At 49.3% G+C, this 17,847-nt stretch overlaps 2 protein-coding genes across 7 annotated transcripts in view; both read right to left on the bottom strand.

Annotated features, from left to right (window-relative positions):
* The window catches only part of ATP9B (ATPase phospholipid transporting 9B (putative)), a 258,697-nt gene extending 253,610 nt beyond the window's left edge, over positions 1-5,087 (bottom strand). Inside the window, exon 1 of one of the 2 annotated variants that reach the window (XM_059895083.1) lies at positions 4,566-5,087. The gene's annotated coding sequence lies outside the window, so the exon portion shown is untranslated. The remainder of the gene's footprint in view (positions 1-4,565) is intronic. The other variant, XM_059895079.1, reaches the window with a different exon arrangement.
* A 6,264-nt stretch (positions 5,088-11,351) lies between these two features.
* Positions 11,352-17,847, bottom strand: part of SALL3 (spalt like transcription factor 3) — a 19,792-nt gene continuing 13,296 nt past the window's right edge. Inside the window, exons 2-6 of one of the 5 annotated variants that reach the window (XM_059894564.1) lie at positions 16,119-17,847; positions 15,342-15,682; positions 13,929-14,183; positions 12,505-12,554; positions 11,352-12,324 (exon numbers count right to left, since the gene is read on the bottom strand). The exon at positions 16,119-17,847 is cut by the window's right edge and continues 1,199 nt beyond it. In XM_059894564.1, the coding sequence (XP_059750547.1) occupies positions 12,321-12,324; positions 12,505-12,554; positions 13,929-14,183; positions 15,342-15,682; positions 16,119-17,847 (2,379 nt within the window). In that variant the 3' untranslated portion in view covers positions 11,352-12,320. Of the gene's footprint in view, positions 12,555-12,841; positions 14,184-15,341; positions 15,683-16,118 lie in introns of those variants that run through there. The other 4 variants (XM_059894563.1, XM_059894562.1, XM_059894565.1 and 1 more) reach the window with 4 other exon arrangements.

The raw sequence follows: 17,847 nt of genomic DNA, 5'->3' as shown, positions 1-17,847 counted from the left end.
AGTAAAAATCCTCTCTTTTATTTTAGCTTTCTTAAAATCTGTGACTTATTTCTGAATCTTGTACCAGCTCTGGTTGGACAGTTATATCTTGCCTTTCCATTTCTTTGGTATAGCTAGACCCACTCTTCTTAATTTCCTGTATGAATTACAAATAATCTTCCCAAAACTTCAAGAAAAGATCCTAGTTTTTATTCTTAAGTGTATCTTGCCTTAAAAATTGTTGCATTTCATCATTTTGTTACCAAGTAGCTAATGACCTTTCCCATGTATATTCATAATCCAAAACCAATGTCATTAAAATCCTTCACCATTATGCCAGTAATGCATGCATTCAGTGACTGATTCCCATAATTGAAAACCTCATTACATTTATTTCAATATATTTAAATTCAAATAGGAATTACTCATTTTAATATCTAATAAAGTTCCTATCTCAGGAAATGCAAAAAATTTAAGTAATATAAAAAATTCTAGTATAAAGGGATACATATCATCATCTAGAAATGTTGAAAGAATAATATACAAGGATGTAGCATATGGAAAAATAGTAACAATGAAAAAAGCTACTTTGTGAATACTGGAGCAAAACACTGCACTCAAGAGTTGGCAATAGTTCTAGCTAATGCTTATGTGGTACTCACCATATGCCAAGCACTGGTCTAAGCTCTTTACAAAGATGTGTATGAACTCACATAACTTTATAATGAGCCTATGAAACAGGTGCTATTTTTATGCCCATTTTACAGTTGAGGAAACAGGCATAAAGGTATGTAACTTGCCTGCAATTACATAGAGAGTAAATGATGGAGCCTGAATGTGAAACTTGACAGACTTCAGATTTTATAGCCTTAGACTTTAATCCTTATTAAGTGAACAATGATGAAAGAAAGAAAGGAAGGAAGGAAGGGAGGGAGGGAGGGAGGAAAGGAACAGAGAAAAAGGAAAAGATGTATCCATACGGCAATGATTTTTAAATGTGTTGATCATGACCGCTTCACATGGCGAGCCTGTCTACACACATACACGGATATAAATAGGGACTCACCATTTCAACTTGCTGCGCCATGCAATCTAACACTTTCTATTATTTTCTTTCATTAAAAAAAAATGCTGGTTTAGGGCCACTAAATTGATCTCATGACCCACAAATGGGTTAAGACTTGCACTTGGAAGACTAGCGCTCAGGCAGAAACTCTTAAATCTCTTTTAACAGAAAGGTAACAGAATGCATATGCGGTTTCAGTTTGAAAAGGAGGAACGTCTGTATAAAGTGCTTCTCCTGAAGATGATGGGTAAAAATGTCAGAATCCACTATTCTAGCATTCGAGTCAATATGAAATGACAGAATGCATTAAACTTAAATTCTGCAAGATTCATGAGAACAAAATGCCTCTGTTATATTTTTGACATGGGCAACAAATAAAAAAACCCGCACAACTTAGAATTTATAATTATTTCTCAAATTATTGTCACTATGATAACTGTGAACAACTTAGTTTTTGATTTATCTGTATTACATTTGAGACACTTCTAGGCAACAGAGATAAAATATTTCACCGATAACTTCTTCTTTTTTCAAAAGACAAAATAATCTCAGATGATCTGCTTAGGAAGAAAATGATATTTAAGGATGTTTAGCATTTTCACATTCAACTACATGTTACATAATAGAAGTACATAAATGCAAAGTAAAATACAATCTCTCAACTGATGAAAGGGGATAATTTCCCAGGGCAGCAAATTAAGAACATTGAGGCAAACTGTATTTAAGCCAATTGACAGTGGTATCAGATGAAATAGTTGATAACTGTAATAAAAATAAAGGTTACCTGTGCAGTTCAAAGAGTATGAAAGGCTCACCCCTTACAGCAAGCCTTTTGGATTCAAATATATAAATCTGACTCTTTTTACGTCCATAACAGTTTTCAGTGATGAATGTAAATTCAAATTTGACACTAAGACTTAAGCCCAAGAATCAAATTCAAGGTTTTAACCACTGGGTTATAAACTTTTTGAACCAACAATTTCATAACTATGGTGCATTTACCTCAAAATTTAATTTTAGGCTTATATGAAAATGTTCCAGGACCTCACAGTATATTTTTAAAAATTCAATGGGAAGGCGCCTAGAATTCACTTCTTTTTGACAGCTGAGCCCAGTGACGGTTACAAAGTACCTGCATTTGGACTCAATAAAGCAAGTGCTCTGAACACAACATCAACTGCAATAAAAATAATACATAGGTTATAATGGACGCAAGAGACAATGTAACCTTAATAAATGGAAACACACCATCTACTTTGGCTGTTTATTTATTCCAGGACTGAAACAGCTACAAAATTTCTGAGTTTCTAATTTAGAAAATCTAAATAGGGAGAGAACAGTTTGGACAAGCCTGGCTAACAGTTTTCAAAAACTCATTAGTCCTGTAAAATTTCAATTTATCCTCTCACACTTGCAAGGCTTCCAGCGCATTTACCAATAATACCCTTTTCTTTTCAAGTTATCCTCACCTCCATCTGCAGTTCCCATATCATTAAGCTGAACACAGAGATGTGACCACAGAAAAGCCATTCAGCATTGCCTGTCAATAATCACTACTGAGACACAGGGAAGGGGAGGTGCAGAAAATATTACAGTTCTTTGGCAGATTTGCTTTCCTCCTGGTTCACCCAAACTTCGTCAAAGTTCTGAGGATTTTCTGCATATATAACGCTGACTTCAGTGCACCAACACGTATTTATTGGGCTAGGACTATGTGCAGGACTTTGAGCTCGGCCATGAAGGTGACAGCCAGAATCAGGAATGTGCCTCTTGTGAATGTGAGATTAAGTCTAGGGTTACCATCACCCACAGAACCACCCGCTACACACAGGGCGAGTGCCTTCATATCTGCTCATAGAGTGGCTCTGGCACTCAGCAGGTGCCAGGGTGGGTCACTGGCTGCAGGCCATGAGAAGGCCTCTGACATGGATGCCACACGTGCCGACACAGATGAGCGTGCGAGCGTGAATGCAATACCTGGAGCAGCAGCAGCCATCTTGTGGTCATGAGGGAGCAGCACGAGGACACACCAACGCATTAATGCCTCTGGGAGCACCAATGGGCAAGCAAATCATCCCCAGCAACTGCCCAGTTCTGGACTTCGGGTTATATGAGAAGAGTAAACCTCTACTGGAGCTGTTACATGGAGTGTCTGTTATTTGTGGCCAAATGCAGACTTAACTGATAGAAAGTTCTCAGGGAAAAGAAGAGCATATGGACTCAGGCGGCCTCAGGACCAGCAGCCACCTCCCCTGGGATGCTGGCAGAAATGCAGAATCCCAGGCCCCACCCCAGACACATCAAGTCAGAATCTGCATTTTAACAAGATTCCCCAGGTGGGCTGGATGTTATCCTTTTGCAAAGCCTGGGGGCGGTTTCGAATCCTGGGCTTTACCCTCGGTGGTTCCGATTCACTTGGTCAGGAGAGAGGCTGGCTGGGTTTGGAAATCTCCACGGTGACTCTGATGAGCGGCTAGGGCTGAGAGCCCTGCTCTGGTGACTACATCAGCGGTTTCACAAGGTGTGGTCCCTGGACCTGCCGCAGCCGCATCACCTGGGAACCCACTAGAAACGCAAAATCTCAACGCTCATACCAGACCTGGTGAATCAGAGCCTCCGGGGTGGGCGCAGGGATCTGCGGAGTAGCCAGCTCCTAGGTGATTCCGATGCGCACCCCAGCTCCAGGGCCACCGCTGAGCTTGACAGAACACTCACCGAAAAGAGGGGGAGGTGTGAAAGGTGGAGGGTGAAATAACACGGCGCGGGGGGGGCGGGCATCAGCGTGGTCTGAGCAGGGCGTGTCTCCTGCCTAAATGCCGCTTCTGGAGGGCAGGAAGTGAATTTCATTCATCTTCTACTCCTTCCAACAGTACAGGAAACAGCCATCGTCCATCCGTCCATCATCCGTCTGTCCATCATCTATCCATCTACCATCCATCCATCTACCTACCTACCGACCTATCTACCTACCTACCTATTATCTACCTCTCATCTCCTGAATGGAGTCAGGACTGTTATAGGCTTGAACAGATGTTTTGCTTGCATTCATCACCCTTATGTGTCCCAGGCACAGACTTTTCTTGCTCGAATCCCGCCCTCTACGCTGTGCGTACGTGTATTATAATTTGCCCTTATTTTGTAGGTTAATTCTGTTCAGTGACCAGAGCTAACTAGTGTGGCTCATTAGTGAGCGGACCCCAGATCAGAAAGAGGAAAGAGGAAACACTGTTGGTTCTCACTTCGTAAAGGTCACCCCAGGGAAGCCCCCTGCCCTGGGGGATGGGGATGGGCAGAGCGGACCGTGGACCTTAGGGAATTTCAGTGTGTGCGTGCGCGTGCGCGTGAAACTTGACGCTGCCTCATACCGTCTCCCGGCAGAGCTCACGGCCACCGAGCGGCTCTCACCGTGCCCACGGCTCATTCTACGATCTCAGCCTCGACACGGCCAGGCCTGCGGACCCCCCGGGACCCCCCAGCCCGCAGAGGCCTCACCGAGCCCACACCGTCCCCGCACGCTCACCGGTGGTCTTTGTGGCAGGATCTCCGGAGGCCAGCAGACGGGAAACTGCCCAAGAGGTGGGCTCAGGTCACCCCCGCGGAGACAGAGGCCCCTGCCCGAGACGGCGGGGCTCCCAGGCGGCCAGGGAGCACCCTCCCACCCGCGGGACGCCACTGGGCAGCAGCCGGGGGAGGCGGCGGCGCCGGCCCGGCACCTGCGGGAGGACCCCCCCGCGGGCGAGGTGGAGCCTGCGCGCGCCTGGGCCGCCCCTGGGGCCGCCCGACCTTGGGCTCCGAGTCGCTTCCGGGCAGCCGGTGGGTGTGCGGCTTCCTGCGTGCGGCTTCCTGCGCGTTCAGGGCCGCCCTGCCCACCACGCTCTGCTGTCCCGAGTTCTAACGCGCTGTGCGCACCCGGGGACGGGCGCTGAGGGCGCCCTGAATGCCCACACAAGGCAAGCCTCTGCGACCCCGCACCCGGGGACGCTCGGGCTGCCTGGGCTCTTCCCGCAGGGGCAGGCCCGGCCCGTCCACGGGGGCCGACGCGCGACGACGCAGCGCTTTGGGGGCAGAACCCGGGGCGCGGGGGATTCTGGGAGGAGGAGGAGGAGCCGTGAGGCTGGTCTCCTCCCCGCCAGGGCTCTGGATGTGGCACAGGGGTGCAGGGGCAGAGCGCAGCCGCCGGAAGCCAGGAGGGCACCCGCGCTCCATCCCTGCAGCCTCAGGTACCCGGGGGCGTCCTTGCGTCCAAGAGCCAGAGGACTTGTGTTGCACCCCTTTTTATTGTTAATTTTGGAAAGTATTGTACTTTATGTGTTGAGAAAGGTTGCAGTGTTTCAAGATTGGTTTCACGTTTCTAAAGGAAACAGACTCTACCTTAAAGATCCCGGGCTACAGTAAGGGCAGGGATGGAAAGTAACCGCCAGCAGCTCCTAGAGAAGCAGCAGGTGGGGACGTGATGTCACTGCTGGGGAGAGAGAAGGTTCCTACACGTCTGTGTAACAGGGCCTCGTCTGGAAGCAAGAGGAGGCTGCGTTCACACCTAACGCTCTGCTAATGGAATTCCCACGCATCCAAAGAAAAGCTCCTGTCTCTTTAATTACAAAAGCAGGGTAAATACAAATCATACCGAATACGCAATTTTTAAATGCATGTGAAACACAATATTTTCCAACATAACAACCAAGCTGCCCTTGCAAACAGACGCAGACTGTTTTCTCTGCCTACAAAGTTTAGGGAAACTAGCATTTTCTCACCTCAGGGAGTATGCAGTAATAAAATAATTAAGCTCAGCTTTATTTTCTGCTCAAAAAGCTGAGCTTGTTATTCTGGACAAACAGGTATTTGCTAAGCTGAATTAAGTGCATGTCCTTAGAAAGTTGATTCTTAAAGGGTTGCTTTTTCAGGCACATACAGCTTATCAATAAAGTAGAAATTTCTACAAAATAGTGAAGATCAAAACAATTTAAATTAGTTCTTATCACTGACTGAGATGAACATTGGGGTTTAAGAATATTTTAAAAAGTGAGCTTTATCAAGGGGCAGGCAATGCCATTTTTCTTCAAGATCTTGTACTTATGTTCTCTTTGTAGTTCATTCACTAAGGCTTGATTTGGGGTATGGTGGTACTTTTTTTCCTGTGATTACAAGTACTATTTTAATGCACTTATAATTTTAAATAGCCTACACTTATTCCCTTCATGCACCCAAAGCGAATCAAGTCAGATACCATCAACCACACAAGAAAGGCAAAATGAACCACTGGGTCCCCGTTCACTGTCGTCTTCAGGATCTTATCAGTCCTGGGGGAGCAAGAGGCTGGGTCTCCAGGCAGCAGACGCATGGGCCCTGCGGTGCACGGGTCTCTGTCTGTCTCTCACCCCCTCCCTGCACAGACATGCAGACGCATTTCTCAGCTGGCTCCGCGGGGCTCACCGGGTAAGTCCTCAACACCACAGAGGATGCTTTGTTTGAGCCAAAGTGAAGCCCGCAGACAAGGAAGGGTGTCAAGACGCTAACTCATCTCTGAGTTTCCCTTTTCAGGACTTGTGAGAAAACTTTCAATTTGTCTTCAGTTAATACCAAGTCCAGCCACGATTTTCCTTTCTTTGAAGACAGAGTCTATATTTCTAAAACTGAGTAATTCAGCCCAGTGGAAGAGAAAGATGACTCAGCTCAGAGCTTAGCCTCAGGGACCAGCCTTGAAAATAACCAAGTTATGATTTTTATTTTTATTTATTTTTTGGCCGCACCGCGTGGCTTGTGGGATCTCAGTTCCCCGACCAGGGATTGAACCCGGGCCACGGCAGTGAAAGCGCCGAATCCTAACCACTGGACCACCAGGGAACTCCCCCGAATTATGATTTTTAATTTATAACTTGCTCTCCTACTATTTTCCAGCAAAACAGTTGACAAAAGTGTTAAAACATAAATCGAAAAAACAGAAACACCAAGCCAGGAGATAAACTCTGGATAAGGGACGGCAATGCAAAGGGAGAAACATAAAGGAAGGGTCTTTCAGTGGATGAGGAAGGAGTTCATTGTAACAAATGAATTGGGAGACTCATTACCTTAAACAATATGCCAGGATTTGTTCAAGTCCTATAAAATGTACTGAGGTTATGAAAAATGTGTAGTTGTCCTCAGGAAAAGCTAATCATTTACAAATATTTATTGATCAACTTCATTTTCCTAAATTGCCTATAGCTCTTAATTGAAAATCTATGAGGTTAATGCAGCTATAAAACTCTCTGAGATGTTGGTGAGTTTTATATTCTTTATGTCTCTGTTAGTGTTTATTTCCACTGCTGGTACAGTTTCAAGATTGGCTTCTTTTATAAGTTGGTGGTCTTTTCTCCATATGTAGTAAATAAAGAGCTATAGTCATTTTGGGGGTGAAATTATCCACTGGCTGGGTGACTTATTCAGCCCAAGTGTCTGCAGACGATGTCACATAAGTGAATTGTTCACCTTTAGAAGAGAACGCCTTCACAGCACCTAACCTCTTTTCAATTATCTACAATTTTTTAAAGTCCCAAATAGGAAACATCTGGGTTCCAGAACTCTTTTCTTAGTGACCCCAAACCCCTACCCATATTGCCTCTGCATTTAGGGGCAGCACCTAAAGCTCTGTTACTAAACATCACGAACAGAGCAAAACAAAAAGCCCCAAACAAGAAACCAAATAAAGAATGGAAATGCTGAAAGACAAAATCTAAAGGAAATGTTCATGCTTCTTGCTCTCAAGCACAATCATTACCCCAAGAACTGTTCCTAGACCAGCCGATTTCCTAGGGGAAAAAACCAAACAACTCTAGGCTTACTAGTGAAGGAAAATGAATTCAAAATCTAACTTATCTCTCAATTATTTGAATGTGCGGGGAAGTTTCTATATGCTTTTCCTACTGTGTATCCCTAAAACTTTCACCATCAGAAGGGTGGAAAATATTTTTTTTAAGCCTGCTTGTTTTTCCTCAGCGGTGGCGTTTGTGGGCAGGTGTGACATATTTCTTCTTCTGGGTAAGTTTAGGTCATAACGAGAGCTTTTCCTAAGCTATCCTTGATACCGTAAATAGAAAAAGTAAAATAAAATAGAAATGCTTTATAACATATATATAATCAAGAGATAAGCCAGTTATAAAAGAAATGTGACAACTTTGGTCATTTAAATATTTATGTCTCTACTTGTAAAAAGTTATGAAAATTCAGGTGTCCTGGAGGTTAAGCCAGAAAGAAAATTAATAAATGGAATCAGTGAGCACTGAAAGTGCCAGATGGAACGTGAAGGAACTCACACTTCTGCAACTTTCCTAATTTATAGATAATACTGTGATTTAAAAATATGCGCATCAGACCAGCTTAGAAAGTGTTTGGGGGAGTTTGCAAAATTCCCATGTTCACAAATAAGCACATTTGGGACTATGGTAATCAGACATTTATTTCCACGTTTGAATCAGATACAGTGAGTGATTCACACGGATACGCACAGATCCCTTTACTTCAGGGGGCTTATGAATCATGTTTTCCATTTAGTGGCGTAGAGAACCTTTGATAGAACAGAACACGAATGTACTCTTACATCAATGACACCCCTTTCCTCTCTTTCCTGTCTCACCAACTTTCTGATCATCTCCCACTGGCTTGGGTGCGGCGCTCAGTGCAACCCTGAATTCAGCCGTAAGGGGGTGAGGTAGAGCCCCCCAAGTACAATCTCTAAGGCTTCCAAAGAAGTCAGACCACAGACCGCCGATGCGGTTATAAATCAGGACAGCACACCCAATGTTAATAGTTAGGTTCTCAATCTTTCGCTAAAAGAACGAGAGATAACACCTGCTTTACACTGCATCCTCTTTTGAATGTATCGATGTATAGATAGACGTATAGTAATTACCTCAACGAGGCGCTGCATGTGAGGTGTACAGTGCACAGGACAAAAACCAAACCATTTAAAAAAGTCTCTTTTCTGATAGAAAGTGCAGTCAGCATAATGTTCACAGAGATTGACTTTATTTTACCTTAAATATAGTTGCATTTTAAAAAGCTTCAATAAATTTAATGCTTTAAAAAAAATCAAAGATACCAACATATTTTTCATGGTCCAAATATGATTCCACGTATTTTCTTTAGCAAAGTCATTTGTAATAGATTTTTCAATATTTATATTCTTAGGTAATCATTTGTATTTTCTCTCTGTACAAATACCGTCAATTAGTCTGTCTAGTGAAATTTTGGGGGGGAAAAGAAAGATGTACATTAGTAGTAGTTCTTTAAAAAAAAAAAACACCGGCTCTTAGAAGTGGAAATTTTAAGGATCAAATTCTCCCCCATTGTTACAGATCAGGAAGCAGAGCAGGGAGGGAAGTCTGCAGCTTTCACAGGGCACAGCCAGGCAAGGGGGCAGCCTGGCCCTGTCCCCACCTGTCCCCTGCCCGAGCCTCACCGCGGAGCAGCCAACCTGGGCCACTCGGGGCAATGCCCACACGCTCACGCCTGGTGACTTGGCACAGAACTGTGGACAGGAGAACGGCAGGACAATGTTTCTATGGTGATTTCATTTTAAAGTTTTCCCTTCATAAAAAATGCTGAAACAATATGCAGTATTTCCCACTTAAGTGCAAAAGAAAAGGGGGACTTAATTTTTTTCCTAGTTTTGTATTGAATATCTTGTAGATAAAATCTTTCTGTAGCTAAAAATCAGCCAAGAGACCTGCTGCTGATAGAAACATTTCACAGCCTCTGTTTTTCAAAGAAGCACTGTGTCCCTAAAAAACTTCTTGAAGGAATGAACGAGTGCCTCAGTGCCGGTAATTAGCAAATGAGCACAGGATTTTAAATACAAAGACTGAACCCCGAGGCCCACAGGTTGGCAGGCATGCTCGCAAGGTGACAGGCAGGACACAGAATTACACGTATGTGACATTATTATCCACTGCAAGCATGCACCAGAGGAAAGAAATGAGGGGTTTGGACTTCCGCGGTTTAGACAGACAGCCAAAATAAATACAGCGAGTTGAAGGCAGTTGGGCTGGAAAGCTCTGTGCAGCCCGGTAATAAAGAAACACCCCTGATGTTTGCTGCAGCTTCTTAAAGCCGAAGCAGGAGCTGGGCGCTGTCTGCCAAGCACAGAGGAGAAGCAGGCAGGGAACCCAGGCTGCCTTCAAGCTTCCACGGGCACAAAATTAAACAGTGAGGGTTTAAAAACAATTGCTTTTTAGCCCTTAAGCAATACTTTTTAATTAGTCTGAAATGTTAACGGTTCCTGTAATGAACTCAGAATAGAAATATATTTAAACAAATAATTTTTAGGGATTGTTGGCATTTATGATTCTTTGATAGATGGTCTGAGCAGCCAGAATTGATGTCAGAAAGAAGTAAATACCCAGGCTCGTTAAGCCCGAACACCTCTGGTTTTATGTTGGAAACGTTTTTGAAATAAGAAGTAAATCTCTTTTCTTTTCCCTTGCATTTTAACTTATGTTAATTACTTTAAATGATTGTAGAAATCTTTGCTATTTCCTTACCATATGTAAAAAAAAGTCACTTTACTATCTGAGGTTTGTATCTCATGATTTCTCTCTAGCTCGGCAATCAACAGGGTTTAATTCCTAAGGCTTATGATTATACGATACCTGCCGGGAGGCTGGGCAGTTAGTTTAGTGGTTAGTACCTTATCGCGCCTTCAAAATCACCCAGCATTTCCCAGGTATCAGTAGTTATTTTTTAAAAAGAAGAAATGGATTGTATATCTTGTAATCCAGGAGCTATTAAATGATTTAAAGTTTTAAGTCTTCTCAAATGTTATCGGCAAGGTAAAGCTTCTTTTCAGGTGAAGGGCTTCCTCCATCTGGAACTCACAGGCGCAGGGTGCCGACAGCGGCCACACCGTGCTCCCTACACCTCCCTCCCAACTTGTCACTAGAGGCATAGCGATTTAGTTTTCAAGGGACCCGAAGAGCCGATATTTTCCCTCAATGCCGACAATGGGATGGTAATTCAGAATGTAGTCGTTTTTGGACACCGCCAATAGTCTCTAATAATTAAGCATTTTCTACTACATCTTCTTCCATCAAAGACATAAATTAAAAAAAAAAAAATCCACAGTTAGGAGGCTGCATTTTTATTTTAGAAAAAGGTGAAACATGAAAATTTCGAGACCAATCAAGACACGCTTAGATATGGCTTAATAAATCTAAGCTGTCAGAACTCAGTGACTTTCCTTGGAGAAACACCACGAATATACATCCACCATCAATGACCATAACCTCAAATTCCACTTTCTCCATTAGAATAATCAAGGAACGCCATTCAGAAATAATATTACATCCTGCATTTTATTCAATTCCATATGACAAAAATAGGAACCTAGACTAAGACATCCATTTCAATCAGTAGATGTGTCAAGCCACAGATTTCATCATAAAAAATATTGGATCTGGGTAACAATTCTCCACTGGTTCAGGGAGGCCCCTGGCCCTACACGGTGTTGCAATAGAAAAATAGTGTCTCTTCACCATGCGGAGAGGGACGGCCTCGCCCTGAGCACAGGGTGGGGACAGTCTCACTGTCCCGTCATGAGCCATCTTATTTACAGCACTTTACATTTCTCTTTTCTTACGTTATATACACACCCTTTTGCGAGGAGAGAACACTACATGGTACCAAATACTAACCAAAAAGGAAAAAAAAAAACAAAAATCACACCAAAAAGGACACAGATAAATAATAAGAACATTCACTGCTGAAACACAGCGACACCGAGCACCTCAGTTTCCTCTTCCCGACGCTGGGACACCCCCCGACCCATCCCGTGAGAAGAGGGGGTACCCCCCGGGCACACTCCATCCCATCTGCGTGGGAAACAGAGCTGGAGAGTTCAGGGTTCATTTCCGACAGAGATCACTGCTAGGTCTGCTTATCTGTGAGTCTTTGAAACTCTGTTCAGTGACACGATGTGACTTGTTGCTGTGGTTGTGTTGGAAAGATGGTCCTATTTCTCGGTTTCAACTGAGAAGGCTCGACTGCTTCCTCGGGGACTCAGCCCCTCGCACTGTCACCCGGCCACCCACGATGACCTGGGACAGCACTGCCAGAGGAAGTTCACGGTCTCAGACTCCAGCGTGCTTGCAATGCACAAAATGAGGTAGAGCACACAACACTTCTGTGTGGGCCTGGCTCAGCCCCGCCGCCCGGTACCTGCCCAGGGCCCTTTCCTGACACGGGGCAATGGACAGAATCACCAGCACGAGACTGTACTTTGATCAGATGACAGTGTGCTTTGTTTTCATCTGAGAAGATAATAAATAAATCAGGAACTCAGAAAAACGTCCCAGTTATGACTGATTATACTGCCTGACACCCGACACCTCTCTGCAGTTTACTGAGCACAAAAGCAGGCCTCGCAGGCAGTCAAACTCTCGTTCGGGGGGCGCGTGAGAAAGAGAGCAGAGGCTACGGTAACATCATACCTGCGCGGCGCCCTCTTGGTTACTTCCTGGCTTGTACTGGTGTCACAGTCCTAAGAGGAATTCATCAAAGTTTTCTTAGGGTGGTCAAGTTTTTAAATGGGCTTTGTAGAAAAGTTAAATCATTTAATTTAAGAAACAGCAGGCCCTAGTTTATTGAGGAACTGACAAGTCTTGGTGGCTTTTCCGGTTAAGGAGCACAGATTTCTCATATCGTTTGACCTAAGACCGTAACAGCTTTTTTTTTTTTTTTTTCCTCTTCATTTTCCTTCAATCAAAGTACTATTTATAAAATAATTAACATCTTTTAAAATTTTCCAATTATAGACAAACCTCCCTAATACAAAATACTAAAAGTGCAAGAGTATAAATTAAGAGTTTTCAACCACATTATACAAACATTACCTTTTTATTGTACAGCTTTGATAATGCGAAATATTTACTCACAACTGCTATAACGTTGTGAATAATTCACGGTGGTGTCTGTCTGTAACTTGTTCCCAATTGCTGGGCTACACACCACACTAGAGAACACTATCCACATAGCAGCTACAAACATTTAAATTAAAAAAAAAAAAAAAAAAAAAAAAAAGGCTTGTTACTGACAGGTGCTTGCACACGAAAAGCATGCTCTTTCCTAACAGAACTTCACAATTTTGCCTGCATGGAAATAACCCACTTATTTATAGTAAAACAAATCTTGTTTTAAAAAACAAAAATCACACAGCCAGATGTATTCTGCAGTACAAAAGCTTCCGTTAAAGTTGGGCTGTATTGTCTGTTACCCGCATCATCTTAACATCATAAATACTACAGACGAAGGTACTGCCATGATACACAGCGTCGAGAGCACTAGACCACGTCTTCGAGATAAGAGTTCTAATGACAGAGTTCAAGTTTCTAACTAATTCGAACAAAACCACTGAACGAGTTTCCTGGAATAGGGTGGGGAGCCCCCTCTGGGCACTGCTGGGCTTTGGAGGGACGGAATGGATGTGCTCTGAGCCCCTTCTGTTCCCAAGGTGGCTCTCCGAGGACGTCTCTTTTTGACTTAAATCTATTGCAAAGGCTGCCGAGTTCTCGAGGACGGTCAGGCTCACCGCGAAAGGCGCACCGGGCAGCGGGTGAGGCCACCTCGGGCAGCCACCCGGTGACGTCTTTCCTGCTCTGGGTGAACGGGGAAGGGGACCCACAGGGCAGGGACGCGGCTAGTTAATCCCGATCTCCTTGTTATCCTCGATGAACCGCGTGAACGGCCGGCCGGCTCCCGCGTCCGACTTGGCTTTGTCCAGCCCCGTGATGGGCGGGCTGCCGCCAGGCCGCGCTTTGTCCAGCCCCGCGATGGGCGGGCTGCCGCCAGGCCGCGCTTTGTCCAGCCCGCCAGCCAGGGAGCCCAGGGAAGGGAGCGCGCTTCCCCCGAGACTTACTGGGAGCTGGGGGAGGCCTCCGTTCTGGATGACAGAGATCTCGTTGTTCTTCAGGGCCAGCCCGTTGGTGATGGCCGCGGCGTACTGGTTCCAAAAGCTGGGGTCCACGTTCATGGCCCTTGCGGCCAGATCCTTCTGGAACATCTCGGAGAACTTCAGGGCGTCACCACCCAGCAGGGCCATGGGGTTCTCCACCGACAGGCGGCGGCCGCGCCTGGCAGGGGCGTTGTTCCACATGTGGGTGCCCATGTGCACCTGCGGGGAACATGAGACACACCCCAGTGTGAGTGCGCCCAGCCCTGGGGTCACAGAGACGCCCGGGGACCCGGGGACTCCTTCCAGCTCCTTTCCTTCCCCTCTTCCCCAGCCCAAGCATTCGCTGGGGACAACAAACTTGTTAGGTGAGCTTTTCTGAGCATCTTCTATTTGAACCTGCAACACTTCCTTTTGTCAAGTACACAGAGCAAGCAAGCCGCCCTACAAGCTAACGGATGTCCCTTTCAGCTCACAGCTTGATGGAATCATTTCCCCCTAAGGCGTCAGACCCACGGGCCACCCAGAGGGCCCCAAAGCTCCTGTCCCGCCCCCCAAGTTGGCTTATACTCAGAACTCGTGGCTTCACTGTGCCCGTGTCTGGTTTTCTCCCAGGCACGGCGGGAACGCCTGGGCACCTGTGGTCAGCAGAGCCCTCAGGCGGCTTTCATCCTACCAGCAAGTGGAGGCCACAGGTCCCTGAGGGGTCACCGAGACCCACGCAGGTGCCTGACGTGGGCTGGAAAGCGGCACACTCCCCTGAGGCTGTGGGCACAGCCCTGGATGGGTCCTCGGTGCCCGGCCACACACTCCACACCTCCGGGGAAAACAGGCAGCGTGGCCGTATCTCAGACGCGAACGTGACGTCGTTGTACTGTCCTCCCCTCCCCCGGCCCTCAGGCTGGGAAGCTTCTCCCAGATGCCCGCTGGGCCCTCGTGGCGGCCACGTGGACAAAACCACAGATCGGACCCCTGGCCTCGGGGCGGGATTTGCATCACTTGCGGCACCTGTGAGCATCTACAGGCCCGGTTCTCTTGGTATTAGCGTCCCACGGCCTCCGCGCAGCGCCGGCCCTGGGCCTGCCCTGTCAGCCAGCGTGCGTCACCCCGACGTCCTGCAGCCACACGGGCAGCACCAGCCCCTCAAGGGGAGGCCGGGCCCGAGTCGAAGGCAAGCTCCTCACCGCCAGCGGACACGTGTGGGAGCACCACAGCCGACGTGCACACGCAGGCACACACACGGCGCTCATAACACGCAAGCGCGCGCACACCACACGCCACACAGGCACACGCGCGCCGTCTCTCGGGGGCTCCGCAGCGGCCGTGCCCCTGGCCAGGACCACGGGAGGCGGACGCGGGGGCTTCCCGGGCGGCCCTCACCTTGAGGTTGCCCTTGGTGGTGAAGGCTCGCCCGCAGATGGTGCAGCCGAAGGGCTTCTCCCCGGTGTGGGTGCGCTCGTGGATCTGCAGGGCGCTGGCCGAGGAGAAGGTCTTCCCGCACGACTGGCAGTTGTGCTGCTTGGGTGTCCGGCGCGGCGGCGGGGCCAGCATGGGTGCGAGGCCGGGGCTCATCACCGTCGGGGGCCTGGCGGGCACCTGGATGGGAGCCGGCAGCGGCGGGCCCTCGGCCGGCGGGCCGGCCTTGCTGTGCCCGTTCACTTCCGTTTTGACCGCGGCGGGCGCGCAGCCGGGACCCAGGCTCGGGGTGCCCTGGCCGGGACCTAGAGCAAAGCTGGGGTCAAGCAAGTGGGGAGGCGGCTCGCGCAACCTGTGGGTCAGCAAGTGCTGCTTTAAGTTACCCAGGGTGGAGCAGCCGCGCCCACAGGCCGCGCAGACGAACGGCCGCTCCTTGGTGTGGCTGCGGAGGTGGACCTGCAGCACGCTCCTGCAAGCAAAAGCCTTCGCACAGACACGACACACAGCGCTCGCACACTCACGACACACACACAGCGCTCGCACACTCACGACACACAGCGCTCGCACACTCACGACACACAGCGCTCGCACAGACACGACACACAGCGCTCGCACACTCACGACACACAGCGCTCGCACAGACACGACACACAGCGCTCGCACACTCACGACACACAGCGCTCGCACAGACACGACACACAGCGCTCGCACACTCACGACACACAGCGCTCGCACACTTACCCCGGTCTCGGCTCAGGAACAGCAGGCCATAGGGGGCCTCCTCCTTGACGGCCGGCCGGCCGGGGTGGGGGGCCGTCAGGTCCAGCGCCCCCCCGTTCTCGGGCCCGGGGGGCGGGCTGTCCAGCCCCTCCGTCTTCAGTGGCGTCTCCTGCGGCTCCTCCTGGGCGCCGAGGCCCGGGGACTTCGAAGGCAGGCTCTCGCTGTTACTGTTCCCGGGCGACAGGGCCTGCAAGGAGGACGACGACTCGGACAGGGCCGGGCTGCCCGCACTCCGGCTCTCCAGGTCGCCCACGGCTGACGAGGAGTCGTTGCTCAGACGGTCGCTCTCCCCGGACCCGTTCTCCAGGGACTTGAGGGCCGTCCCCTGGGGGCAGCTCATGACCGAGTCCATCATCTTCATCTGGTTCTCCAGCGCGGCGATGCTGGAGATGACGGACGGCGGGGAGGGCGGGCAGGAGCTTGGGAAGGCCAGCAGCGGCTGGGACGGGTCGCCGGCCGTGTCCTTCAGCTCTGTGTCCTCCTCCAGGGAGTTCTCGTCCATGTCGTCGTCGTAGCCGCTCAGGGCGTCCGTGGCCTTCTCGTCGTAGGGCAGCTCGGCGTCCATGGCGTCCTGGAAGCCCTCGGGCAGCGGCGTGTTGGGGATCTGCCCCCCCATGTGCATGCGAATGTGCTGCTGCAGGACCACGGCGTTGGTGAACTTCTTCTGGCAGATGGGGCAGGAGTGCTGCACGCGCAGGGGCGGCTTGGCGCGGTGGACCCCGAAGTGCGTCTTCAGGTTGCCCTTGGTGGTGAAGGCACGCCCGCAGATCTTGCACTTGAAGGGCCGCTCGCCCGTGTGCGTCCTGTAGTGCATCTTCAGGGCGCTCTGGCAGCTCAGCACGCGGTGGCAGATGGCGCACTGGTTGGGGTCCGTCACCTTCTTGTCGATGTTCTCCACCAGCTGCTGCAGCTTGGAGGTTTCGGACGTTTGCATAGAGTCAAGCAGCCCTCCAAAGGGAAACTTGGCCTTGAACTGCTCAGCGCCGGCCGGGAGGACCGGGCTGCAGAGGCCGGGGGATAGGCTGCTGTCCGCGAGGGCAGACGCGGCAGACACCTGCCCGGTGGCGGGGACGTCCCCCGCCCTGGCGTTTGTGCAAGGCAGGCTCACGGGCTCGGTCTTGGGCAGGGAAGACCCGCCGGGTGCCGGCTGCGGGGACTCGGCGGTCACCACCTCGGAGCTGGTCAGGCCTGGGGACAGAGAGGGGCACTCGCTGGACGCCGGCGAGGGCCGCTGCGGGGAGCGGCTGGCGGGGGTGAGGCTGGGGGAGTCGGCATAGCTGCCGAGGCTGACGCCGGGGAGGGTGGGCGGGAGCTGCAGCCCGACCGACGTGGGCACCGTGGGCAGCACGGGCTTGCTGTCCAGCCAGGTGGTGACGGGCTTCTCCGGGGGCAGTGACATCCCGTAGGGGATCCCGGAGCAGGTGGGCACGCTGTCCAGGTACTCGGGGACGGGGTAGGGGTTCATCTGGATGTGGGGGTACTTCTCCTTGTGCCTCTGGAAGTGGACCTTCAGGTTGCCCTTGGTGGAGAAGCGGTTGCCGCAGATGTTGCACTTGAAGGGCCGCTCGCCCGTGTGGGAGCGCAGGTGGATCTGCAGGGCACTGTCGCTCCCAAACACCTTGGCACAGAACCTGCACTTGTGCTTGAAGAAGGGGTCCTCGGCGTTGGCCTTGGGCTCGAACACCGACAC

The sequence above is a fragment of the Balaenoptera ricei genome, chromosome 14 (assembly GCF_028023285.1).
Source record: "Balaenoptera ricei isolate mBalRic1 chromosome 14, mBalRic1.hap2, whole genome shotgun sequence".
In the NCBI taxonomy this organism is placed as follows: Eukaryota; Metazoa; Chordata; class Mammalia; order Artiodactyla; family Balaenopteridae; genus Balaenoptera; species Balaenoptera ricei.
The sequence above is the reverse complement of the archived record's forward strand: the minus strand, read 5'-3'. Positions and strand labels throughout refer to the sequence as shown.